Source organism: Hyla sarda, chromosome 2 (assembly GCF_029499605.1).
Source record: "Hyla sarda isolate aHylSar1 chromosome 2, aHylSar1.hap1, whole genome shotgun sequence".
NCBI classification, from domain to species: Eukaryota; Metazoa; Chordata; class Amphibia; order Anura; family Hylidae; genus Hyla; species Hyla sarda.
Genome location: NC_079190.1, coordinates 62,950,951 through 62,977,761, shown reverse-complemented (window position 1 = coordinate 62,977,761; position 26,811 = coordinate 62,950,951). Strand labels below are relative to the sequence as shown.

The 26,811-nt window shown below is 41.6% G+C and overlaps 1 protein-coding gene across 6 annotated transcripts in view; it reads right to left on the bottom strand.

Moving 5' to 3' along the window:
- NBEA (neurobeachin) overlaps positions 1-26,811 on the bottom strand; it is a 698,360-nt gene that overhangs the window by 10,064 nt on the left and 661,485 nt on the right. For all 6 annotated transcript variants that reach the window (XM_056561916.1, XM_056561911.1, XM_056561913.1 and 3 more), the window contains 6 exons: positions 23,954-24,043; positions 18,796-18,988; positions 16,064-16,135; positions 15,188-15,343; positions 14,812-14,982; positions 2,688-2,789 (listed from right to left, as the gene is read on the bottom strand). In XM_056561916.1, coding sequence (XP_056417891.1) covers positions 2,688-2,789; positions 14,812-14,982; positions 15,188-15,343; positions 16,064-16,135; positions 18,796-18,988; positions 23,954-24,043 — 784 coding nt within the window. The remainder of the gene's footprint in view (positions 1-2,687; positions 2,790-14,811; positions 14,983-15,187; positions 15,344-16,063; positions 16,136-18,795; positions 18,989-23,953; positions 24,044-26,811) is intronic.

The following is a 26,811-nucleotide window of genomic DNA, read 5'->3' as shown; positions in this document are numbered from 1 at the left end:
GAAGGATAGCCTTACACCTGGCCCTATCTTATATGAAGGATAGACTTATGCTTATCCCATGCTTGTTTAAATTCCTTCACTGTATTTGCAGTATTTTTTTTCACAACTTACTCCTGTTAAAAGCATCAAAAACTGCATTAAGAAAGAGTAGAAAAAGCTAAACTAGACTGCAGGATTCAGCATTTATAAGCAATATGTAAGGGTGTCCAGATTTGTCATGAACATTGGATTATTAATGTCAACAAGCTGAAGAAATGAAAGAAAGAAAAGAGGATGGTAAAGCTTATATGGGAACGAGAAGGCCTGTAATAAATCTATTGAGAAACGTATGTTAACATGGCCATATCAGGCGTGTCCTGCTGTACAGGAGGTGGATCCTGATCAAAGTAACCAGCAGCTTAGGTATAAAGTGCAATCGAGAGATTTCCTAAAGCACTTCTGACATCTGTCCTCTTATTTAGAAAAAACATGCTAAATGAAACCGTATACCAAAGCCTTCTGAGGAGAAAATCCAATCAAAGGATTGGAGAACGTTCCCTGGTGTCAGCCGGGGACTAAATAATGTGTAAGCTTATCATCTGGGAAAATTCATGTAAATCCAACAGTCCCTGTAATATACTGGAATTCACCATTTATGGAGGATACATTCATCGAAATGGGATTCCATCACTGGTGCCGAATGATAGGACAACATGGAAAGGTCTCAAATGTGAAGCTGACTGAGCGATGGGGCATGGGGTAGGTGTAGTGCATTGTCAGGTCTTAATTCAAAGTTGGCAAATACCCTGTAATGTAGCCAGGGCCGGCTTTAGGGGCAACTCGGAAGACCTGGCTTCCTAGGTTTGTGACCATCACAAATCTTTGGTCACTATGGCCCAGATTTATCAAACTGAGAGAGATAAAACATGGAGTGATTTTCCCACAAGAACCAATCACAGCTCAGCTTTCACTTTACCAGAGCTCGTTACCTGAGCTGTGATTGGTTGCTGTGGAAAAATCACTTTTTTTTTTTTCCCTCACACAGTTTGATAAATTTGGGTCTATGTCTTTATTTTCTTTAAAGGGGTACTCCGCTGCCCCAGTGTTCGGAACATTTTGTTTCTAACACTTGGAGCGGGCAGCGGGGTCGTGACGTCATGGCCACGCCCCCTCAACGCAAGTCTATGGGAGGGGGCGTGGCGAACACCATGCTACCTCCCATAGACTTGCATTGAGGGGGTGTGGCGTGATGTCACGATCCCCGCCGCCCGTACCCAGTGTTCTAAACAAACACCGGGAGCTGCTAAGAGATTGCGGGGGGTCCCAGCTTCAGGACCCCAGTGATCAGACAATTTATCCCCTATCCTTTGGATAGGGGATAACATATCTAGGGGCGGAATAGCTCTTTAAATAATGTATGATAGTATTTACTTGCAGTCTATGTGGCACTTTGGACTGTTTATCTATGGACACAGAGCACTGTGGATCTATGGAGTCTGGTCACCTCTTTGAATAGAATATTGAGGAAATAGTGTTGATCACTAAATTTGTATGTGGATATTGTTTTTGCACGATATGCCTGGGGCACTGTATTGCGTTGTCACTAACTATACAGAAGTTTTATTGGAATAAAATAACCAGAACACCCCTATTCCTGCAGAGTCAAGTTAAACTTCTCCTGACACATCAGCCATCACAGTAATGCTTTCTTTTTTCTCAGTCATGTAGCTGAAATAACTGTTTAAAAAAAATCTGTTTATTTGTTTTGAGGGTTTTATATGTCAGATCTGACAGAGCTCCAAAGAGCGGAATGATTTCTGGTACCTGCCTAGTCTGTAGCTGCTCCCTTGAACACATCATCACTATGCAAAGACTGGCAAATCATTTGCAGACAGAAATAGCTGTGGTCAAAAGTCAAAGCTTGACCTGATAAACAGAAACCCCTTTATCAAATTGTACCTTAAAACACATTGGTACTGATGCTTGTAAACGCACAGAGGCCATAGTTTTGTTTTTTGCTCTTATGTCCCTCTAGTCAAGGACTAACTTTTGGCCACAGCTACTTCTGTCTGCAGATGTTTTGCCTTTCTCTGCATACTGAGATGTGTTGAAGAAATCCGTAGACCTCAACACAGTTATTGACTCCAAAATTTGGGTCCCAGATGCTGCTATATGACTTGCACTAAAAATCAGTCTTCTTTGGAGGTTTGTCAGGTCTGACGTATCACATTCCTAAAACATAGGCCAGTCCTGATGACAGCTACATACTGACATACTGTCTATTTGTTCCCATAATCTTAGATATTGGTAAAAAAAAAAAAAAAAAAAAAAGATGACAATGGTTCACCTTCCTAGAGTTTTTCTATAAATACCAGTAAAGTGTAGTCATTGATGGTATCATTAAGAACTATGATCAGTATTCTGGATTTATACAGATAAATAAAGATAAACGATGGCTGCATTTTTACATGAATTGCTTCTATCAGGACAGCCAAATTGTTCTACATCGAAATGCCACGGTGGCAAATAATTAGCATTGAGGCATCCAAAAAGCCTGGGAAATAGTGAATGTCATTTAATTATTCTCATGTAAGGCTAAATAGAGTTGCAATAAAAAAATATAAAAAAAATTATATATAATCTATTTAGTACAAAGGTAAGGTATAATATTTTAACAGAAATAAAAACAAAGAAAACAATGTACTTACCTTTAGCTCCGCTGATGACAAGACCCAGTTCTGCACATACAGAAACACAGACAACCTCATGGTCATGGCCGGTCAGGACCGCTCTAGGAGCTGGATAGTCACCTGAAATACATGAAGAACATGTAACGTTATTAAATGAAAGAACAGTTCTCTTAAACTTACATGGACACTGTGTGCTCTGGCTACATACACAGGGGTGTAGCTATAGGGGGTGCAGAGTTAGCCAGTCACACCAGGGCCATGGTGCCTAAGGGGGCCCCAAAGCACATCTGCCCCATAAGAGACCACAATTATAATTGGTACATGGGGCCATGTTGCAGATTTTGCATCGGGCCCAGAAGTTACAAGTTATGCACATACATAGGGATATGTTTATTGAGACTGACATCCCATAGAGAGAGGTTTTCTTCTACACTTTGTTTGGAATACCTTTTATCTCTTGTTTCTCCAGTCTAATGAAGATAGATATCATAAATAAAGCTATACATAAAAAAAATTGGCCCAACAGGTATGTTAAATGGTCACTCTCATTAAAACACATTTTTGCTTTTGCCCTCCTTATGGTAAATAAAAAATCTTTCTAATGTACTTTGTTTAAAAAATTGAAGTTTTCTATGTTTTATTTGTGCTTAATAAAGCTGCCACTAGGTGTCTCCCTACATGTCCAGAGCACATTTTTCCCCATCTTTTGCACAGACTTAGGACTCCTGCTGGCCTGGCAGTAGTGCAAAATCAGGAAATGCTGAGGGGAATGTGTGCAGCCTTATCCAATCATAGCTCATCTCACACTGAACTGCTCTAGGCTGTGTGTAGCAGAGTGAGGGAGGAAGTTCTCCCCTGTATGACTTCAGATGATGTCACGCCTGCTGGGGGAACGCCCCTTCCCAGTCTGTGAATCTGACTGAGACTGAGCAGAAAATACAGAGCAATATCAAGGTAGAAAACTAAAAAAATAATTAAAATAAAGGCAGGGGGTGGTTTATCATGATGGGGGCAGTGAACTGGGAGGATTATAAAATTTAACAAGATCATGAGAGTTACTCTATAATGCCTTGATATTGTAGCATTCCTAAGGCTGTGTTCACATGTTGCTGCTGACTTGCAGTTTTGCAGCCCGATTTTGACTGCGCCGCATCATATAAACATGAGACGGACGGCTGATTTGTTTTTTCAAATATTTTGGCTATATAACCCAGAAGGCCAATAAGGCACGGAAAACTGCATAAATTCAGGACGCAAAGGACACTATATTTAGGTGAGATTTTTTTTTTTTACCTTTTTTCACAGCTTTAGTGCTGTAGTTATAACTGATTATTGTTGCTGTTTAAGTATATTACTAGATCTGTCAATCACAGCTGCAACCACACCGCATTATAAGAGATCACGTAAAGAGGTAAATGTCTAGTTATCTAATTGTAATATCAGGACTGCAGCACAAGGAAAAAAAACTTGGATCCCTCAGATCATGGAAGAAAGACAATGAGAAAATCTTAATGGAGGACAAACGCTTCATCCTTCCGAGGGACAGATGCCAAGCACCGCGGCGATCATTCAAAATTCAGCAACGCATTCTGTCACATCCTAAATGATAGATGTAGCAGAGGGCTAAAGGCTAAGGAACAGAGAGGGCTTCAGGTGATGAGATGCTACAGGGAATTGAAACCGTATCGCTCCAGGCTTAACCAATTCAGCAAGTGTGGTCAGCAAGATATCTGGAGGGTCAGACGGGGACAGTATAATGCAGAATGCCATTATTCCTGAAGAAATCGCTTGTCTTCTATGAGCAAAAAGAGTCATGGTGGAAAATACAAAAAAGCTATCAAAAAAGACTTTGGATGTAAGGAGTGATCCATTTTATTTGTTTCCCAACTAGAGTGCCTCCAGCTGTTGCAAAACTACAACTTCCAGCAAGCCCAGACAGCCTTTGGCTGTCTGGGCATGCTGGAAGTTGCAGTTTTGCAACAGCTGGAGGCCACCCGGATGGGAAAACACTGCCCTATACAAAAGCAGCCATCCTATATATACTATTGGACTGTTATGGATTAAAAAAAAAACTAATTTTATTTCATTATTAATATAAATGTACAGTGGTCCCTCAAGTTACAATATTAATTGGTTCCGGGACGACCATTGTATGTTGAGACCATTGTATGTTGAGACCATAACTCTATGGAAACCTGGTAATTGGTTCTAAAGACCCCAAAATGTCATCCAAAAATAAGAAAAGGTGAGGATTAAAGAAAAATAAGTAGATAACTAATACAGATAAAGCAAATCATTATATATAAAAGTAATAAAGATCTGCTGGGAGCTGTAAATCATGGTCTATGTCAGTGTTTTCCAACCAGGGTGCCTCCAGCTGTTGCAAAACTACAACTCCCAGAAAGACTGGACAGCCAAAGGCTGTCCAGGCATGCTGGGAGTTGTAGTTTTGCAACATCTGGAGGCACCCTGGTTGGGAAACACTGGTCTATGTAGAGGACAGGAGCTTCTTCAGGGTCCTGTACAGTACACACAGTGTCCTAAAAAAGTAACATGGAGCCGCCTTTACTTGGTGTCCAAAGAAGCAGGTAACCCTGGTACAGGTAAAGAGTACAGAACATGTAATACCTCCCTGTACTGTAGGGGGCGCTATCAGACAGGAATTCAGTGCATACACTTCAGTAATACAGGGGTTTTACCAGTGAATGTCCATTCTGATTGGTCAGTTCTGCCGGCCATTGACACGTTTCACAGATCTGGACTGTCTGTAGCATTGTATGTTGAGTCTGGTTTCCATTTACAATGGTTCAGAATAGACATTGTATGTTGAAACTATTGTATGTTGAGGCCATTGTAAGTTGAGGGTCACTGTATATATTTATACTGAAAACAGTGTCATCATCTGCTCACAAAGGAAATACAGGAGTATGGATACTAAGGACAAATTAATATAACACATTATATGTGCGCCCGAGCAAGTAGAGATGTAATATCAAAGCACAATGTAATTCAGTCCAATTATAGTGGCAGCTTGAGAAGATAGTCAGTTCTCATTATGTAAGCTAAAAATGGACCTCTATACATAGAAATGAAAGAAATACCAAAAATACATAAAACACCACCAACCCAATACTGATCTTAAACAATAATAGTATAGAAGGCGTAATATTAACACCTTATTGACCCTAACACGACATGTTTCCCATGCATGCTTCATCAGGGAATGCAAAAATATCCTACACGAAAGCCTACATATGAGCACAAAAAAACCAATAACAATAATAATAATAATCAAAATGGGATTCCTCTAGGACAGTGTTTCCCAAGTGTGGTGGTGATGCCCATTGAACTGGCTATAATTATATCACCAGTAAAAGACTAAGGCAAAACTAAGAATAAGGAAATCCTGAAAACATGAACTGTTGGGGGTACTTGAAGACCACGCTTGGGAAACACTTCTCTAGGACAACATACTCATAGTATAGGGGTAAATAACAGGACTGCAACCCAAAATAAGAAAACTTTGTATCAGGTCAAGGACCTATTACTTATAACCAGCCAGCCATAACCTTGCCTCTTCTATAGTGAAGAAAAATACAGTCTAAGGGTAGGGTCACACGTATTTGACACTGCATATTTATGGGCTAGCAAAGTCTATGGGAGTAATAAAAAACACCCATAGACTTTGCTAGTACTGAAATATGCAGCGTAAAATACACATCAAATAAGCAGCGGGATATATGCAGCGTATACGCTACATATTATTCCATCAACACCATGTATCTCCTTGTCCACAGAATAGTAGATAGTTTGTGTATGATATTACAGCTCAGCCCTATCCTTCTGACTTAGGCACATGAATTGTGATTCTGGGGTACCATTGCTGGGACTAGCACAATTTTGAGAATGGAAGTTTCTGGTCATGTGTGCACACTGCTGCGCCATTCATGGTCTATAAGCCTGCCAGATGTAGTCAAGTGCAGTACTCCAACCACAAGTGTGTGCTCATGTGATCACTGTACCATTTTGATGTGAGGACCAGGATCTCAGTTATAAAGAACGCTGGGGGTCTGACTGCTGTTTACAGATGATGAATGTTGCTGCTGGGTCTACACCTTATATGCCTTGTATATAAGCATAACCAAAAATCGTAAGGAATCTTCTGACAAGTCTACTCAGAAACAGTGCCAATCTTATCCATCGCTGGTCTCTATTCTTGAACTATGCCTCATTCAGATGGGTAGGGCAATACCCTAAACAAACCATGGAAGGGAGTGGCACTTTTTAAAGAAAAACTAGATTTTTTTTGCTGATTCCAGATAATCCTATATGGATGACTCCCCTCATGTTGGGATCCAGTGGGTTTGAATTAAAGAGGTTATCTAGCACCTGAAAACTGTGCACCCCCCTCTCCGTGCGATATCCTGTACACTGCCCCAATCTCCTCATGAATTGAGGGAGCGTGTCGGAGGGGGGATGTATGGTGGGTGCCGTGGGTGGTCAGCACACACTCCATTCATGCCGATAGGGGATTTGTTTTTTTTACATACTGGAATACTCCTTTAACTATACCCTCAAAAGATACCCCTATATACTCCAAATTCTATTTTTTTAATACTCTACACTACATTCCATGCCCTGATTATTTATACTTTTTTTTTTTTAAATTGTATATATTTTTTACTTATACCCCATTCCACATGTTCTGCAAATATTATTTTTCATTTACACTCAAAAAAATACACAAAAAAAAACAACATTATCAGGCAAACACATCTCAGGATCTGAATCTCTCATTTTAACCTACTTAATCGAGGCTAAAACCACAAACTCAGACTAATAGCACTATAGATGGTATAAATATGGCCCGATGTAGTTGTAGTTCCTATAAGAGCCTGCTATAATATTACCCTGTAAATCAAAGAGGGAACAGTTTTCCTTTTAGCATGAGGCAAAGCTAAATTTGAAAATAGTCACATCCAAAATGGCAGACAGCAGACAATAATCCTATTTCACTGAACGGCTTAGGATTTATATTGAACATGTGTGCTGGAAGATACAGGATCCCCATCTACCGGGGGTGAAAACGTCCCTTTAGAAATAGCTGTAATTCGCATGGAGAAGCTGGAGCCCACACCTTCGGTGAGTATTCTGTTGGAAGTAAAGTAATGAGAAATGTCAGGTGAAGTCCCAAGATCAATGAAATTTCAGGCACTGGGGACATAACATGAATAGCATTGATCCTTTTAAAGAACACCAGTCAGGAGCTGAACGTAATATATTGCACAGAAAGGCTCGAGAGGATAAGCAGGCGAGTCCGACATACCTACCTGACAAAAAATTCAATCAGGCTGTGGCACAAGCTGCCTGCGCTCCTCCGCCAGCGTTCAGGAGGGACACCGCTTCCAATTAAACTGTGCAAATTAATTTTTATCACTTTCAAATTAGTTTCTGGATTTGTGAAAGCTTGTTTTTCAGTGAAGGCTTTTGTTCCCCGCTCTCCCTTCTGCTCTGTCATGGCATCATCTGCTGGTGATGTGTCGGCTGAGTTATTAGCTCTGTACAATACCCGTATGCTCTTTCACAATTTCAGATTAAGGTTCTTTCCTCTTTTATATTGGACATTTAATACATTCTTTTTTTGCTAACAAATTTACTAGAACAATGAAAGTCTGTAGGTTCTTGGGTGGGGGTCCAAATCCGCACTAACCCATAATGGAACTCCATGCCCCTTGAAATGGAATGCGCTATATAAAACCTTTCATTGACCTCAAAACAGAAGGTTGGATTATCCCAGATTTTTTTTAGACAATTTTGGTTGGAGCAGGGAAGGGCGTGAGGGCAAGAAAGATGCGAGGGTGCAGGATTGGCACTTGATTCTTGGAATCTTTATCAGGTAATGCTAAGTTATGAGAAACAGATCTTGACGGTTATGAAGTTTGGCTGAACGGTCTCCCACGCCCTTCCTTGCACTGAACATTGTGTGAGCTCCCAGTAGGAGAAAGTGGGCATTACCCGGCAGGCGCAATGTCATTGAAGCCTGCGAGAGCTGTGCTTTACCATGCCCCGCACACACTTCCTGAGTTTGGTCTCCTGCCAGGCCAAGAGGAGACCAAATTAACTGCTTGACTTGCAGCAGGGAACAGGACAGAGCCACCTAGTGGAGGTTTTTTCAATCACATTAAAAACATATAAAGGTTGAGAATTTTAAAAGCAAGTAAATAGCAAATTGTGTGATAATTACATAAGGAACAATATATTAAAAGCTTAGTTTGGTAACAGGTACTCTTTAACCAGGTGTCTCAGAATGGATAGGTTTTAAAGGGATCTCACAAGGACACATATAGAATAAAGTCAGAGAGTAAATAGTAGCCTCAGGTGCCCTTATTTCCACATTACTTTATGTTGTTGCTGCCCTATCCCTCTCTATGAATAGTCAAACTTGGGGGGGGGGTGCTGGGGGATGTAAAAAATATGAGGCTGAGAGAGCTTGAATAAGGTTTGGGGTGTGAAAATAAGGCTGAGGGGTGTGAATACGAGGCTGAAGGGGTGTAAATCAGGGTCAGCTGTTGTAAATATGAGCCTGAGCGGCTGTGAATCAGGCTCAGGGGGTGCAAATATGTCCCTTTAGTAAGGAGTAATAAAAGAACAATCCCAGAAGATATGTTGATACCACAACAAATACACACGTATATTCATGTACTTTAGACCTCCCAGCAGAGGAGGTCAGAGCCTCATTTTGCCGCATATAGTCAAAACATTGTGTGAATACCCCTTAAGAAGTCCTGACTATTGTAACTAAAAGGAACTTGTGCAGAAGAGAAGGAAGAAGCAGGATCTCCAGACACCCTCATGCTGTGCCCTTCACTATATCCCTATCTAACTGTGCCCCGTCTCCCCCAGCTAACCTCTGTAGATTTATACAGTAACATATAACAGAAGATTAGCATCAGGCGTATACGTTTTGTTGCGCAGAGTAGCTGGTAACATACACAGCCATGCTCTTGTGAAGGGCAGATCCCCTGACTGCACTAATGATAGCCAATTGCCGTCTGCACAGCTCAGAGATTAGCGCGGATTTACAAGTGGTGAATGGCTATTTTATGTACTGGCTGAATCCTGGAGACCTCTCCCCAGGAGATCCATAGAAGATGACTTATGTTGACTTAAATGTCAATGTGTATTGATCTTAGCATTACTTATAGAGACAACCCACAGGTCAATATTCTGTTACAAAACTATTTATCTTCATAGACTGTTAACACAACCTCAATGTGTCAGTCTCAACAAAAAGTCATTGTTGTAGGACAATCTCACAATGGAAGCGGCCACCGAATCATTACAGCAAATGAAAAGGTGAATGGGAAGTAGATTTGTGCCATGAATGTACGCTGTAATAAGCTTTATGTACTAAACCACAGGCACCTTATAGGCAGAATAGTAAATTCAATAATGTAAATGTGTATTACAAAAATGGAGGTAATATGACAAAAAATGCTGCGTTAATAGGAGATAAGAGGGACTGTTTGGGACAGAGTTCATTCTAGATCCGAACTACTGAATGTGCAGCTAAATATTGTGTAAATTATGGAATTCTATACAGAAAACAGAGAAGCTGTCACTTTCCAATACAAACACATGGACAAATATGTAATACATGATAATGCTGAATCTAAAAAAGTGCAGCCCTGCTCTAGGGATATGGATGGAGTCTTGTTTGGAGGACCAATGTACACAAATCCCTTAAGAGCCAGCCGGCTCCCAGGGGAGAAATTCCCTAATTACTTATGAAAAGTATACTCTCTATTATTTTCAACTAAAATGTTCCCCACGCAATAACTGTGTATTTCCACATGGTGTGTAATGCATGGATATCCAACTCTTTGTATACTATTAAAATAAGGTTATGGGTCTCCAAGCATAAGCCTATCAGGGATTGCCACTATCCAGTACAAGAGAGATGCAGCATTTATTCGATGTGCTTGATCTCCCCCCCCCCCCCCCCCCCCCATGACGGCGATTGCAGAAAATCGCATGTCAATTCAGACATGCAATTTTCTGCTATTCTGGGCTGATCGGGTCTCTGGTGACCCGATCACCCGGAAAATGGCGATGATCGGAGGTGTCAGGGACAGCCCCGATCATCTTGAGGGCTAGGAGTGAGGTTGCAGGGCTGCGATCTCCTCCTATCCCCTGCCATTGGTCAGAACTGATTCTGACCAATGGCAGAGCAGGACAGTGGGTTGCCATGGCAACCCCCCGTTCTGCCCACCCCTGTATGTCGAGGGGATCATGGGAAGAAGATGGAGGCCGGTACCTGCATGAGAAGATGCCTGGGGATGCCGGATCTTCGCTGGAGACTGCTGGATACTGGATCAGGTAGGGAAGCGACGGTGGGGGGGGGGGGGGGTAATTGCTGGGAGTTGTAGTTTTGCAACATCTGGAGGATCACAGTTTGGAGACCACTGTTACAGTGGTGCCCAAACGGTAGCCCTCCAGATGTTGCCAAACTACAACTCTCAGCATGCCTGGACTGCCCAGGCATGCTGGGAGTTGTAGTTCTCTGACATCTGTCACTTCAGATTTAGCAATTTTCATGAATTTTTTGAAAATTGCTGTTCTACTTTGAAGCCCTCTAATTTTTCAAAAAGCAAAAATATGTCCATTTTATGATGCCAACCAACATAAAGAGTGAAGAAGAGAGCTTCAAAGTTAGAAAAATGCAAAATTTTCCAAATTTTCATGAAATTTTGGGATTTTTCACCAAAAAAGGATGCAAGCAACGCCGAAAATTTACCACCAAAATAAAGTAGAATATGTCACGAAACAACAATCTCAGAATCAGAATATTCGGTAAAAGCGTTTTCACGTTATTAATTCGTAAAGCGACGGTGGTCAGAATTGCGAAAAAGGGCTCAGTCCTTAAGGTGCAAAAGGGCTGCGTCCTTAAGGGGTTAAGGACCAAGGTACTAAGCTTATTACCTTGGCCCTGTATGTACAGAGTGGTTGATCAGGGGTCCTTTAAGAGGAGAGGCCCCATTCACTTTTCGACCAGATAAGTTAATAAGCAAGATATAGTAAGCACGTGTAACCAACATGGTCAGGTTAATAAGCAACACTCCACTAATTACAGGAACTGAACTGAATGCTGGGGATTTGGAAAGCCTATGAATGAACACATACTTCCCAGGGCATTAGGTTCAAACTAGTTAAAAAAGAAGTTTGCACCATATTCGGAGCCCTACGTTGCTCTGAGCCTCTCACAAAACTAGCAGGGATGACTTCTTAAAGGTATGTTCTCATGGGGTGTATTTGTGCCAAATTGTATGTTATGTTCAATTATACAGGAAGAATATATCAATATAAATAAATAATGGAAACCGGCATTAAATACACAGGGTATAAACTACATGTGAACAGTGCCTTAGTGTGGAAAGAGTAGCCTGTGGTGAACTAAAGCTATGTTCACACATCGTACTCTGATGCTCAAAAAAAAAGTTTTATTTGTGTTTAAAAAAGCTGCCACTATGTGTCTCCCTACTTGTTCAGAGCACATTTTCACCCATCTTTTGCACAGACTTTGGTCTCCTGAAGTCGAAAAGCAAGTACTGCTGAGGGGTGGGGGTGGGGGGGGGGGTTCAGCCTTAGCCAATTATAGCTCATCTCACACACTGAACTGCTCTGGGCTGTGTGTAGCAGAGTGAGGGAAGAAGTCCTCTCCTGTATGGCTTCAGATGATGTCACACCTGCTGGGGAATGCCCCCTCCAAGATCATGAGAGGTACTCTTTAAACAGGCACAATTCGACTATTTTTCTCTTCAATCTACACCCCAAAAACCTGTGTGAATGTAGTCTAAGCAAAAACTGTAAACTATTTGTCCCAGATCATGTGGCTGCTGAGCTTCCCAGTAACCCACCATCCCACATGGGTGGAAATGACTGATTTTGGTGAACCTGTCATCTATATATAGTGGTAGCTTGTAGACAACAGTTGCACCATCCAGACACTGCCTGGGTAATAACTTACTAAATAAGTGGTGACCTCTTTTAGTCACTACCATATCATGGGGTTTGAACCTTTGACTGGCATTGCTATATACATCACTATGCTGGATTCTACTTTGAAGAATCAGTCGGGGACAATGATTTATGCCCGGCTATTAAAATGTGCATTCTAAGTGTGCGGCGTGCGGGTGTTCAGCGCACGTACCATACAGAACACACCTGTCACCAGCTAATTGGATGCGCAGCAGCTAAACACGTAATTAGTTGTCTAAGATGTCATGAAAAGAAAAAGAAAAACCTTGAAAAACATCACAAGTCAAGCACCTAGCCCAGATAATTATGCCTACACCCTCTACATTATATCTCCTATATACACCTCCAAATGACAACACTGAACGCCAGCCTTTGCCAAGTCGTTTTTTTCTTAACCATATTCTTTAATGATGTTAACTAATTGGATTTAACCTACATTGTGGAAGTGGCTTCCGTTTAGTTTCATCTAACAAGCTCTAATTTGCTTGAAGAAAAGCTGTTTAATAAAGTAGACGTGCAGGCCATGTGTCGTATTCTATATGATTGGCCATTCTTCCAAGGAGGGATTCAAGAGTTCTTCAGCTTATGAACCTTTCTCTATTGTCCATCCATTTTTAAAGGGGTACTCCAGTGGGGGGAACAAATATTTCATCAACTGGTGCCAGAAAGATTTGTAAATTACTTCTATTAAAAAATATTAATGCTTCCAGTACTTATCAGCTGCTGTATACTACAGAGGAAGTTCTTTTATTTTTGAATTTCTTTTCACAGTGCTCTCTGCTGACACCTCTGTCCATGTCAGGAACTGTCCAGAGTAGGAGAAAATCTCCATAGCAAACCTCTCCTGCTCTGGACAGTTCCTGACATGGACAGAGGTGTCAGCAGAGAGCACTATGGTCAGACAGAAAAGACATTCAAAAAGAAAAGAACTTCCTCTGTTGTATACAGCAGCTGATAAGTACTGGAAGGATTATGATTTTTTTTATACAAATCTGTTAACTTTCTGGCACCAGTTAATTTAAAACAAAGTTGTTTTCCACTGGAGTGCCCCTTTAAGGAAGATTCTCCAACAGTAGCCTGTTCCTAGGGTGTCCGTCTACGACCGTGGTCTTAAACTGTGGCCCTCCAGATGTTGCAAAACTTCAACTTTCAGAATGCCTGGACAGCCAACATCTGGTGGGTCACAGTTTGAGACCACTGCTCTATGAGGAAGTCCAACAACAAGTAACCGGTGGAAACAAGCAACAAGTGTTCAGTTTCCCAGCACTGCCACCTCAGGTGAGATAAAACATTACATGGAGCCAACTGAAATCAACAGTCAGTATGTATAATGCACCGACATGCATAGTCCTCTAGAGTGAGATAGTCTTTGCAGCTGCTCTCTTTTCTACCTTAGGACTTAGGCTAGGTTTCCACATTTTTTGCTACAAAAATGGCCCATAAAACGCATCAGTTGTGGAAAAAATGTAAAACAATATGTCATAAGTCACATGATCTGCAGGGGCATAGCTATGATGCAGTGGGTGGGTATGGCATTAATTCAGTAAATCCCTCCCACTCTGCTATAGACCAACCCACTGCAGCATACCCCCGCCCCCTGGAGACCAAGTGACTTATGACATATTGTCTCTAGGCACATGAAATGCTGGGAAAGGCAAAAGACTTGCACTACAGCACTTCTGATTAATTTAATAAGGAAGTTTAGGTAGAAAGACTGGGCAATGCCAGGAGTACTGTAGCGAAATAAAACTTATCCCCTATCTAAGGGATTTTTGGGGGGAGAGGGGGGGTTCCGATCACTGGCGGCCGAAAAGTCCCCTCTATGTATCCCATAGAGATACATAGATGGGGTCGGCCGTTCCTGCGGGGGGTTGGGGCACCGTGCAGGAGATCGTGGGGGGGGCCCCAGCGGTTGAACCCCCGCACTCCATAACTTATCCCCTTTCCTTTGGATAGGGGATACGTTTTATTTAAATGGACTACTCCTTTAAAGGCATTCTCATTCAGTAACTCTCCTACTGTAGTCTTCCTACCTTACCCTTCACTGAGAGAGAGGGCCAGCAAGAAAGAAATCAATAAATATAATTAATACTAGAGCACTTACTGTTATTTGGATTGTCTCCAATAATATGGTGTCTCCCGCTCCAGTACCAGAGAAGCAGTGTTGCGTCACGTGAGCCGGACACAATGTAACAGTCCCCACCAATGTAGGACTCTGATCTTGCCAGACAGGTGACCACATCCCAGTGCCCAAACACAATCTGTGTTAGTTTTCCTAAAAAAAAATAAGGGGAGATATTGGTGTAAAGAAATTCAGGTTAGTCCTGCCACTCAAACATGACCATACACTGCCCATCACACTAAAGTTGCACATGGCCATTAGAGCTAAACAATACTGCATTCAGAAACACTGGAAATGGCCCTGCACTATGTATGGGCACCGTACAGAAACAAGTGTACCTGCACAGACTCATTCTTACCTGTTTCTGTTGAGTATACCCTGAAGCTTTTGTCCCAGAAACCACAGATGAGGATGTAGCGATTATCAGCGGTGACCACGAAGCAGTGCGCATTAATTTGAATGCTCTGATCCACGAGGTCAGTGATTTGGCGTTTGTTTACTCCAGAATTATTGGCTATTAGAAAATAACATTAAAATATAATTATATTAGGATTTCATTACAAATAAAACTTATCAAACACTTTAATTAATCTTTTTGTCTTATACTAATTTCATTTCATGTTAATCTATAGTAAAAAAAACAATATATAATAACAATAATATCTTGCAGTATTTAATCTGGCTGCTAAGTAGTAGCTAAAATTCAATAGGTGAGTTGAATCAAAAGATGCAGCATTTCAGTGATATACAAAGCCTTTTTATAGCAAATTACCATTTGAATTGCATCTTTTGCTCTATCTTCCTGTATTGTACCAATCACTCTGAATAATAAGTATATTGGGGGCAGGCATGATCTCATCATCATAGGGCAGGATAATAATAGAGATAACACTTTTTGTTATAGACAGATAACACAGGATTAAACTATTGACAATAGGTGAGGGAGATTTAGAGATAGTTTAGCTCCTCCTCCTAGCTTCTCGGCCCGATGCAAAATCTGCAACAGGGCCCCATGTGCCAATTATAATACTGGTTTTATATGGGGCAGATGTGCTTTGAGGCCCCCTTAGGCACAAGGCCCCTGGTGCCACAGCTACCTCTGCACCCCCTATAGCTACCCCCCAGCCCAGGAGGTTTTGATAGAGTCTTCTTTTAACATACATTTGTGTTACTGTAAGGATATACTGTGCTGTAGTATGAACAAAAATAAGTTAATGACTCTTTTCATACATACCAATCAGAGAGTCCATCTCAATGGGAAGATGGTGGGCTTGGTCCAATGAGTAACCTGGTGCTCCTCTCAGACCTACATGCAAAGAGATTATGATCAGATTGGGCGATTCCATATTACAATGTTTAGTTAACAGAACTTCTACCAAACAGACCTATCTGTCCGTAAGAAGGTTACATGCATATTATGAGATATACCTATATATTTGTGAGTAACCACTTTGTGATAGAGTTTAAAGCAGGATATTTACTGTCTTTTTTGATTCTTATTTCCGCTTTATACTCTTCAGGAGAAATATATTTGACTCTTTCAGTAAAGTCTTGTCTTGGCATTAAAAAAAAAACCTTGACAAGTTGTTCGTTGTTGTGCTCTAGTTCTGTGTAAGTCTCCAAGGAATGCAACGTGCCAGAACCCTACTGCGAAGGCAGAACCAGGCACACTTTGAAGTAAAATGGACAATTCCCCAAAGGGAATGTAATTCCCAGAATGCTAATGGTAACAACGGAAGATAAGCCGGCAGACACCAACACTACCAGCTGTATTTTATACCCGGAGAAGGACATCGGGGAGAATTTAGGCTTCACTGTGATTTGTCTGCAGTAAATTTAGAACAGACACCCTTGTAGGATCTCGCATTAAGTAATATTTTATGATGCATTTGCCTGTGCTCCTAAATTGTGGCCTCGCAGGTATTTTATGGACACTTTAATATAAATCCATTCCATGTGGCATCATTTGTACATGTAGTTGGTTTTAGCAGATATGGTGAAGGCTACAGGCAGATTTTATATATATATATATATATATATATATATATATATATATATATATATATATATAGCCAGCAATGCTTAATGGGAGTCTCCACAGGTCCATTTTTAGTCTAGTAGAGCTGTGTTTCCAGTCTACAACCAGTGTGCCTCCGGCTGCTGTAAAACATGAACTCCCAGCATGCCCAGGCAGCCACCCATGCTGGGAGTTGTAGTTTTGCAGCAGTTGAAGGCACATTGGTTGTAAGACACTGTACTGTCTTTGGTCTGAAGTTGCTTTACAGATTATAAAATATTATATTATTGGGTAATAGTAATCTGCAGGGCTATAGAGAATGACAAATGTGTGCTGTGCTTTAAACACTGTGTTCTCTCCAAGTGTTGCAGTAATAGCATGACATGGAAGTCCTTTGGCTAAACAAGGAAGACTAAAATTATACACGGAACTTAAAGGAGATGCATCCCAAGATACCTTTGGATGTAATAGACGGAGGGGAGAGCGAACTCTATATCAGACAGAACAGAGTCACTATGCGAGAGCTCTAATATAGTCAGTCCGTCCATGCAATGCATGATCAGCCATGAAATTGAATGGCTGGGCATGTAATACTACATTTCTCCAGTAGTGGCCACTGCTGAAGACATTTATAGAGAGGTGTGGCAAAAAAAAAAAAATTAGGGGTGAGAAAAGTCACGCCCACAGCTGATTGTCCTGGTGTCTTCTGTGTAAGAAGGGGTTGTGATAACAAGTCTGTATCACCCCATGACCAGGACTCAAGAAAAACAATATTAAGATCAGCACTCATGGACCAGCTTATAAAGTACTTAAAGAGTACTTGTCATCAAACCATATTTTGTAAACTAACTTAGATTATATTCCCTAACTACTCCAAACACCCCTTCTGCCCTTACATTTTTTTCCCCGAGCTTTAAAAAGCTCTGTATCATACCTTTCTCCTTGCTCACATTGTGTAAGCTCCCGGAATGAGAAAGTGGGCGTTCCCCAGCAGGCGCAACGTCACTGATACCTGTGAGAGCTTTATCTCGCCCTGCCCCACACCCACTTCCTGAGTTTGGACTTTTCTGCAAGTCCGGGAGGAGACCAAACTAACTGTTTGACTTGCGCAGGAACAGAACAGAGCCACCTAGTGGCTTTTTTTTTTATCACATTAAAAACATATAAAGGTTGAGAATTTCAACAGCAAGTAAATAGCAAAGTGTCTTATAATTACATAAAGAACAATATATTAAAAGTTTAGTTTGGTGACAGGTACTCTTTAAAACTTAAAGGAGATTTTACCTTGTATAAGGCATGGCAACTCGTTATATGGTAAAATAATCTTCTTTACCATCCCCAGAACACATTACTGCCAACAGGGATGGTGAGGATATATAGTTTAAAAGTGTCCCCCTCCGGCCCCTATAAGTAGTCCCCTGGGCGAGGAGCTATACTTACCTAGTCCTGTCTTCTCTGGCTGCAGTCACGCCCCCTCCGTTAGCAGACAGAGAAGAGCCATGATTCAGGGCCATGCCCGGGCTGTCAATCATGCTGAGGAGACCTGATTATAGCTGAAACGACGGGACTAGGTGGGTATAGCTCCTCTCCCAGGGTGCTGGGGGCACTTTCAAGTTATATATATATATATATATATATATACTCATCATCCCTGTGGGCAGAAACGTCTCCTGGGAACGGTGAAGAAGAGGATTTTACCATATAAAACGTATTCCCTTTAAACAATGGTGAATCCTAAGATGATAAGGTGGTAGAAGGACGACCAAGATTAGAGAAGACCAGGAATTACGTGTGGTTACTAGTGTGTACACATCCTGACGCATTCTATGTCCTTATTCCTGCATGTGGCTCCCACCTGACTACAGGCTGTGATGCATCCTAAATCTAATGTGACATTTCAGCAATGTGATTAAACTTATTGGCATAAAATGGAAAAGTTCACCACTTACCCACAGTATTGTGCCACCTATTCACTGCAAACAGCCTGCTGCACGTGACAGTCACCACTGCAGGGATAGTCAGATGGGGCAGGGTATTTGCTGCAACGTGTGTGACCGGTGAGTTGGATGGAAACTTCAGCACCATGATGACATCCTGCTGCATCTGGTCTTTGAACATGAGAGGACTCTGAGGAAGGAAGCACTGTTAAGAGGGAAAGAAGAAAGAAAAAGATATAATAGGGATATAATAGGGAAAATGTATCACTTATGCCACCTTTTTTCTTCTTCAAACCTTAGCTTGTATTATAGCCTAGAGCTGTATTTTCAATTTTGTTAAAATTACAGCAGAAATCTTTCAGCATTCCTAGCAGGATCAACATCTGCAGAGTTAGCACTGGTGATCTGAACTGTGGGGCATGTCATTTATATATCAGGTACCTCCCGGTGATATGATGTAGAGAAAATAACTCCATTACACCAGCTAAGTTAAGGTGCCCATACACTTCATTGGTTTGTCACTACTACAGAAATATACTTCTATGAATTGTACCTTGAATAAACTTTTAGTTGATTACCCAATGTACTCAATGGCCAACTGAGACACAATGTCATATGGTCACCAACAGTAATCAACACCAAAAAAAACCCAAAAAAACGCCCCCTGATGAAGCCACATTGCGAAAACGCGTTTGGGGTATGAGGTAAGAGGCATTGGTCTCTAGGGTGCATAATCTTCCATCATTGTATTTATTTCTTTGATTTGTTTTCATGAGGTTTCCTTGACATTGCTTGGTATTTGATGCAGCCATTTCTTTGTCCTCATTTACATGTTATAGCATTGGTATACATACTTGTGGAATACCTGTTGTACATTTTTTCATGATATACTATCTATCTACAACTGTTTCTCCAGTGATTCCACTTGTATGTATTGACCTAGTAGATAGCCCCTTGTTTTTCTATTCTTGCAGGTGTATAACACCATTATATGTTGATGCCTCTAGCCTCCACTCTTCTGCCTGAGTTTTTCTTGTGCCATTATATGTATTTTATATGTTTTTATAAATGATTGTTATCTAATAAAATGTATATCTTTATTTATAATATTGCCTTCCTTGTCTGGTATGGTCAATTTTTTTGGTGTTGAAACTTTTAGTTGAGCAAGAGTTTGATTGTACTTTGAAGTCCATACTGTCTATATTATGGGTGTATAACTGTCTGTAGAACACCTCTACCATTTACCTCCACCATCATCTATTATTGAACCTTCAATGGCTGTCAAAAAGCCGATAGCTATTCCTCCCAACCCCCCTCAGACACCCTTGGTTCAGTCACAGGAACATATGTTATCTGTGGGGAAAGGGAAGCGAGCCCTGGCCCAATCCTTCTTTCTCCAGACATCTCTTAGGGAAGGAGACCCCCCATACACATAAGATAGTTGGCCTGTCCTGACAAAAATAGTTCAATATAGGGATATGTCGGCACTTCTGTCGAATCTGCGGTGGTGCACGAGGTAAGGTAAAGCCACAGGTAGAAGAAAATTGATACCCAGCACTCACCAGTAATGCACAGTGAAGATTTATTATGCCATAGTGTAGTACAAGGACACGTTTCGGAGTGGGAGCCTTACTCAGCTGTCTGCCATAGGCAGACAGCTGAGGAAGGCTCCCACTCTGAAACGCGTCCATGCACTACACAATGGCATAATAGATCTTCACTGTGCTATTACTGGTGAGTGCAGGGTATCATCTTTCTTCTGACAAAAATAGTGGGTTTGGCTGACTTTTCTCCAATGTGTATGGGGGGTTTAGGGTTCTGATGTAGCTTGCAAATTCTTATGCTCTCCTTGCCTCTTTCTGTGCAAATCTGTACAAATCTCTTGTTCTTAGGAATTTGTACATAGTAGAGGGCCGCTTGGAGTGGTGAAGGTTAAGAAGGTCTGCAGCCGATATACTCTATCACTGCACAGCGAACATGGATGACAGTATACCTTATAATCTTGAATAAGATTTAAAAAAAAAAAAAAAGCTCCATTCAACTTTCGAAAACTTGTCAACAAAGGAAAGGTTAGCAAGAACTGGTGAATGGTTACTGAGTCCTAAAGATTTTCCTCTGGGCTATGGCTACTAATACCATGATGATCAAGTCAAGTGATCGTCCTCAAAGGAGCAGTAAACTCTGTTTGTGTTTCTTCTACTTAAGAAGATTAATCGGTGGAAGAAGAAGAAAAAGTTGCATAATCTTTGCCACACTTTACCAAACAGAGCCCCTAAAATCTCTTCCAAAAGTAAGGGGCACCTTACTGGAGATACCTTTTGCATTAGCATCCATTAGCTAATAGCCGGAATTGCGCAAAACCAGCTAATAGCAATGGAGACTAATACAACAGGTATCTCCAATCCGGACAGCGGATTCTGGTAAGTAATCCTTCGTTGTAATCTGGTTCACCCACACTATGTGATGGGTTTTGTGCCGGTGAACCAGCTGTCAGTTTCCCTTTAACAGAGCAGAAGCTCAGCCATATGGCTTCCTCCATATTTATGTACAAAACAAATGAAAAATAGAAAAAAAGATTAGAGAAAAAACATGTTTCAGTATCAAACTCATCACATCCCCTTTAAGATGGTAGATATACAGGGTTGCCCAGCTACCAGTTTAAATACCAATTATATATATAGATAGATAGATATATTAAATTTTTTTAACTATATTTTTTACCTTCTTTTTCCATTTAACAAGGGGTAAAATACCAAGTGCCTTTGGAATATGTGTGCATACATATACTGCATACGTGCATACAGTGGGGAAGAGTTCTCCCACTTAAAAAGATGAGAGGCATGTAATTTTCATCATAGCTATACCTCAACTATGAGAGACAGAATGAGAAAAAGAAATCCATAAAATCACATTGTCCGATTTTAAAGAATTTATTTGCAAATTATGGTGGAAAATAAGTATTTGGTCACCTACAAACAAGCAAGATTTCTGTCTCTCACAGACCTGTAAATTCTTCTATAAGAGTCTCCTCTGTCCTTCACTCGTTACCTGTATTAATGGCTCCTGTTTGAACTTGTTATCAGTATAAAAGACACCTGTCCACAACCTCAAACAGTCACACTCCAAACTCCACTATGGCCAAGACCAAAGAGCTGTCGAAGGACACCAGAAACAAAATTGTAGACCTGCGCCAGGCTGGGAAGACTGAATCTGCAACAGGCAAGCAGCTTGGTGTGAAGAAATCAACTGTGGGTGCAATTATTAGAAAATGGAAAACATACAAGACCACTGATAATCCCCCTCGATCTGGGGCTCCACTCAAGATCTCACCCAGTGGTGTCAAAATTATCACAATAACGGTGAGCAAAAATCCCAGAACCACACGGGGGGACCTAGTGAATGACCTGCAGAGAGCTGGGACCAAAGTAACAAAGGCTACCATCAGTAACACACTACGCTGTCAGGGACTCAAATCATGCAGTGCCAGACATGTCCCCCTTCTTAAGCCAGTACATGTCCGGGCCAGTCTGAAGTTTGCTATAGAGCATTTGGATGATCCAGAAGAGGATTGAAAGAATGTCTTATGGTCAGATGAAACCAAAGTAGAATTTTTTGGTAAAAACTCCATGTTTGGAGGAGAAAGAATGCTGAGTTGCATCCAAAGAACACCATACCTACTGTGAAGCATGGGGGTGGGAACATCATGCTTTGGGGCTGTTTTTCAGCAAAGGGACTAGGACGACTGATCCGTGTAAAGGAAAGAATGAATGGAGCCATGTATCGTGAGATTTTGAGTGAAAACCTCCTTCCATCAGCAAAGGCATTGAAGATGAAACGTGGCTGGGTCTTTAAGCATGACAATGATCCCAAACACACCGCCTGGGCTACGAAGGACTGGCTTCGTAAGAAGCATTTCAAGGTCCTGGAGTGGACTAGCCAGTCTCCAGATCTCAACCCCATAGAAAACCTTTGGAGGGAGTTAAAAGTCTGTGTTGCCCAGCGACAGCCCCAAAACATCACTGCTCTAGAGGAGATCTGCATGGAGGAATGGGCCAAAATTAGGGCTGCAACGATTAATCGATGTAATCGATTAAAATCGATAACGGGATTCGTTGTTGACGAATACCGTTATCGAATAATCGCCCGATTCGTTGTCTGCCGTCAGCGGCGGCAGTGAATGAATGAATTAATGAAGCCAACATGTCCCGCATATAGGCTACATTCATTAGTTTATTCACCCCCGCCCGACATGTCCCCGCTGCTGCCCTGCTCCTAGTGCAATCAGCGCAGCGCCGGGACATGCTGCTCATCTCCGTCAGGTACAGAGATGAGCAGCAGAAAATAGGCATGTCCCGGCGGGGCGCTAGGAGCAAGGCAGCGGCGGGGACATGTGGGGCGGCAGCAGGGCCCCCCTTTAGACCGCAGTCCCCACCCTTGTAGACAGCTCACTTACAGCTGTCCTCTGTCGGGGCTGCCGTTCCGCTGCACAGTTCTAGTGTCCGCATCATGTAGTCCTATGGAGGAGCATGTGACATACACGTCACTCCTCCTCCCCTGCGCCCGGCGTAACGTTACGGAGGAAGCATGTCACATGCTCCTCCATAGGACTACATGATGCGGACACTAGAACTGTGCAGCGGAACGGCAGCCCCGACAGAGGACAGCTGTAAGTGAGCTGTCTACAAGGGTGGGGGCTGCGGTCTAAAGGGGGGCCCTGCTCTCTAAAGTTAGTTGCAGCTCTAGCCAAAATACCAGCAAAAGTGTGTGAAAACCTTGTGAAGACTTACAGAAAATGTTTGACCTCTGTCATTGCCAACAAAGGGTATATAACAAAGTATTGAGATGAACTTTTGTTATTGACCAAATACTTATTTTCCACCATCATTTGCAAATAAATTCTTTAAAAATCAGACAATGTGATTTTATGTTTCTTGTTTTTTTTCTTATTATGTCTCTCATAGTTGAGGTATACCTATGATGAAAATTACAGGTCTCTCTCATCTTTTTAAGTGGGAGAACTTGCACAATTGATGGCTGACTAAATACTTCCCCCCCACTTGTATATACACTACAATGTACACTCATGCTCTGAAATACAAACAAAGACCAGGGCCCTTTATTTTGCTAAAAAAAAAATAAAAAAAAATCTCCACAAGCCGTTATATCTCACCAGGTGCATGGCTGAGCTCCGAGGCGGATGTGGCTCAATAAGCAACTGAGATGGCGTCTGTCCAAAATTCTGTATCTGTGCCTCCATGGCCTGCAGGGAGAGAGGAGTGATTGTCATAATCAATATGCATCAAAGAGATAGGTCAACATACTATTTGACAATGCAAGCACATCCCAAGTCAGCCATGAAAGAAGGTCCAGAAAATTCACCGGTGCTTTTCTCCCGGGCTGCAGACTCATCCGAGTGTTAGTATTTTTGTAGACAAGCTTTGCTTTCTCTCGAGCATGCTTCACTTAACCAAATAACCATTTTACCATAGGATCTGGGTTATCTCTGACTGTTAACCTGTGATGACATGCAGCTAAAGACCGGAGAGATGTCTTAGATGTCTCTCCTCCGAAACACACGTGAACAGGTTAATAATATTGTGCTCACACCGCTAACAGTGCACCGATACCTTCACAAAATCCCCAGTAAGGAGGAAAGTATGGGGGTCTCTTATAAAGTACGCTTCGGGAATCTTTATGGATGAGAAAAGCAAGAGTTAAATGGATATAACAGAACGTATGACAAGACGGGCGCAGAACAAATGTAACGGCAAATACAACATCACAGATGACAACTAAGTATAGGGCATAACTAGAGATGAGCGAACTTACAGTAAATTCGATTCGTCACAAACTTCTCGGCTCGGCAGTTGATGACTTTTCCTGCATAAATTCGTTCAGCTTTCCGGTGCTTCGGTGGGCTGGAAAAGGTGAATACAGTCCTAGGAAAGAGGACTTTTCCAGCCCACGGGAGCACCGGAAAGCTGAACTAATGCAGGATAAGTCATCAACTGCCGAGCCGAGAAGTTTGTGACGAATCAAATTTACTGTAAGTTCGCTCATCTCTAGTGATAACAGAACATGGCACTATTTAAGAACACAATAGAGACCTTATGGTGGTGTTTCCCAACCAGTGAGCCTTCACCTGTTGCAAAACTTTAACTCCCAGCCAACGCCTGTCCGGGCATGCTGGGAATTGTAGTTTTGCAACAGCTGGAGGTACCCTGGTTCCAGCTGTTGCAAAACTACAACTCTCAGCATGCCCGGACAGCCGTTGGCTGTCCGGGCATGCTGGGAGTTGTAGTTTTGCAACAGCTGGAGGCTCACTGGTTGGGAAACACTGCTTTAGGGTCTGTTTACACAGACTTTGTTGCCCATTGACTTCAATAGGGAGCAAAATCTGCTGCAACAAACCTGCTGCAAAGAATAAGGACATATGAACTGACTCTTAGGGTATGTTCACATGGGACTGAAATGCTGCAAATTGCTTTGGGTTTGCTGCAACTTTTGACTTCCCTAATAAAGTGTATTGGGAAAATCTGCAACAAATCTGCAGCATTTCAGTCCCATGTAACACACACTCCAGATATTGCAAAAACTACAACTTCCAGAATGGCCTGAAAGCTTTTTCCTATTGCTGGAGGGACACAAGTTGGGGACACCGCTATAATGAAAGATTATTTATTTATTTATGCATTTTATTTATTTATTAACTTATTTAATTTATTGATTTGATTAATGAATTTATTGTATTTATTTAATTTATTTATTGTCACTAGCAATGAAAAAAGAGAGACTTTCTATAAGGGTCTGTCCACACGTGCATATTTCGTGCAGATTTTGCTACCATTCAATAGGTCAGCAGAAACTCTGCAATAGGGGCAGATTTGGGGACCCATTAAAGTCAATGGTAGCAAACTCCGCTGTGGATTGTCTGCAGCAAAAACACTGTCAAGTCCGCCTGCGTGAATGGACCCTAAATCTATATACACAAGCTCAGCTTTCCAAGAAGAGCACAAAAGGGCCACAGTGCTCTGCTTAGCTCTCCTACCCCTTCATTTTAGTTATATTTGGAGTTCTCTGCACCCCCACCCACACTAATCAAAACTTCTTATTTGTCATTATGACCGGTCAGATAGGTATCATTCAGTGGTAGGGTCACTCGTGTCGTATTTTACTACTGTGTATTTTCCTAACCACTGAAGTCAAAGGGTAGCGAAATCTGCTGCAGAAAATCTGCAGCAACATTCACATGTGGCACATCCCTTAAGGGGTTTTCCAATTAATTCTATTTAGAACCTAATCACAGACTAAATCATAAATGTATGATCACTGGGAACCCCACCATTCACTAGAATTGGGGTCCTGAGTCCTCGGTCCCACCTAACCCACAAGATTGTGCTTAGGATAAGTTCAGGAGCAGAGCCATAACATCTTAAAATGGGAATACCCTGCGGCAGGTTTCTTGAAAATGTCTTAAAATCAGTTTCACTTATGTGAATGAGGATATTTGAGATGCGCAATGATCAGTTTGTACATACAGTAGAAGCTACATCACCCACAATGCTTTTCTTTAACCCAAACTACAGAACATGGGAAGAATAAAATACGGAACAATAACTCGTCCTCAATGGCGAGGACCTTACATATACTTCCGCGCGCGTGTTTCATAAATACACCATTCCCATTTATAAACCAGTTAGACAAGCCGTCACCAATGAAGTAGAGAGTGCGGTCTAATGGGCCGGAACAGTATTCTCTACAATTACACAATAGATCTGCCCAGAGGAAATGTGACAGGATTATGATGTCCCTATTGTAGTAAAGACTATTCCAAATAATATCTAATACTCCATATAATTGATGTTTACATATTAGAAAGCGATACAGGCTTTGTATCCAGAGTGTTCTGTCATGTTTCACCACAGGAGAAGACAGTCATTGTAAAGTTCATTATAAATTACAGCTTTACAACTGCAATATGAGTTAAGCTGTCATCATTTTCTCAGCCAGGGATCCCGTGCTGTCAAA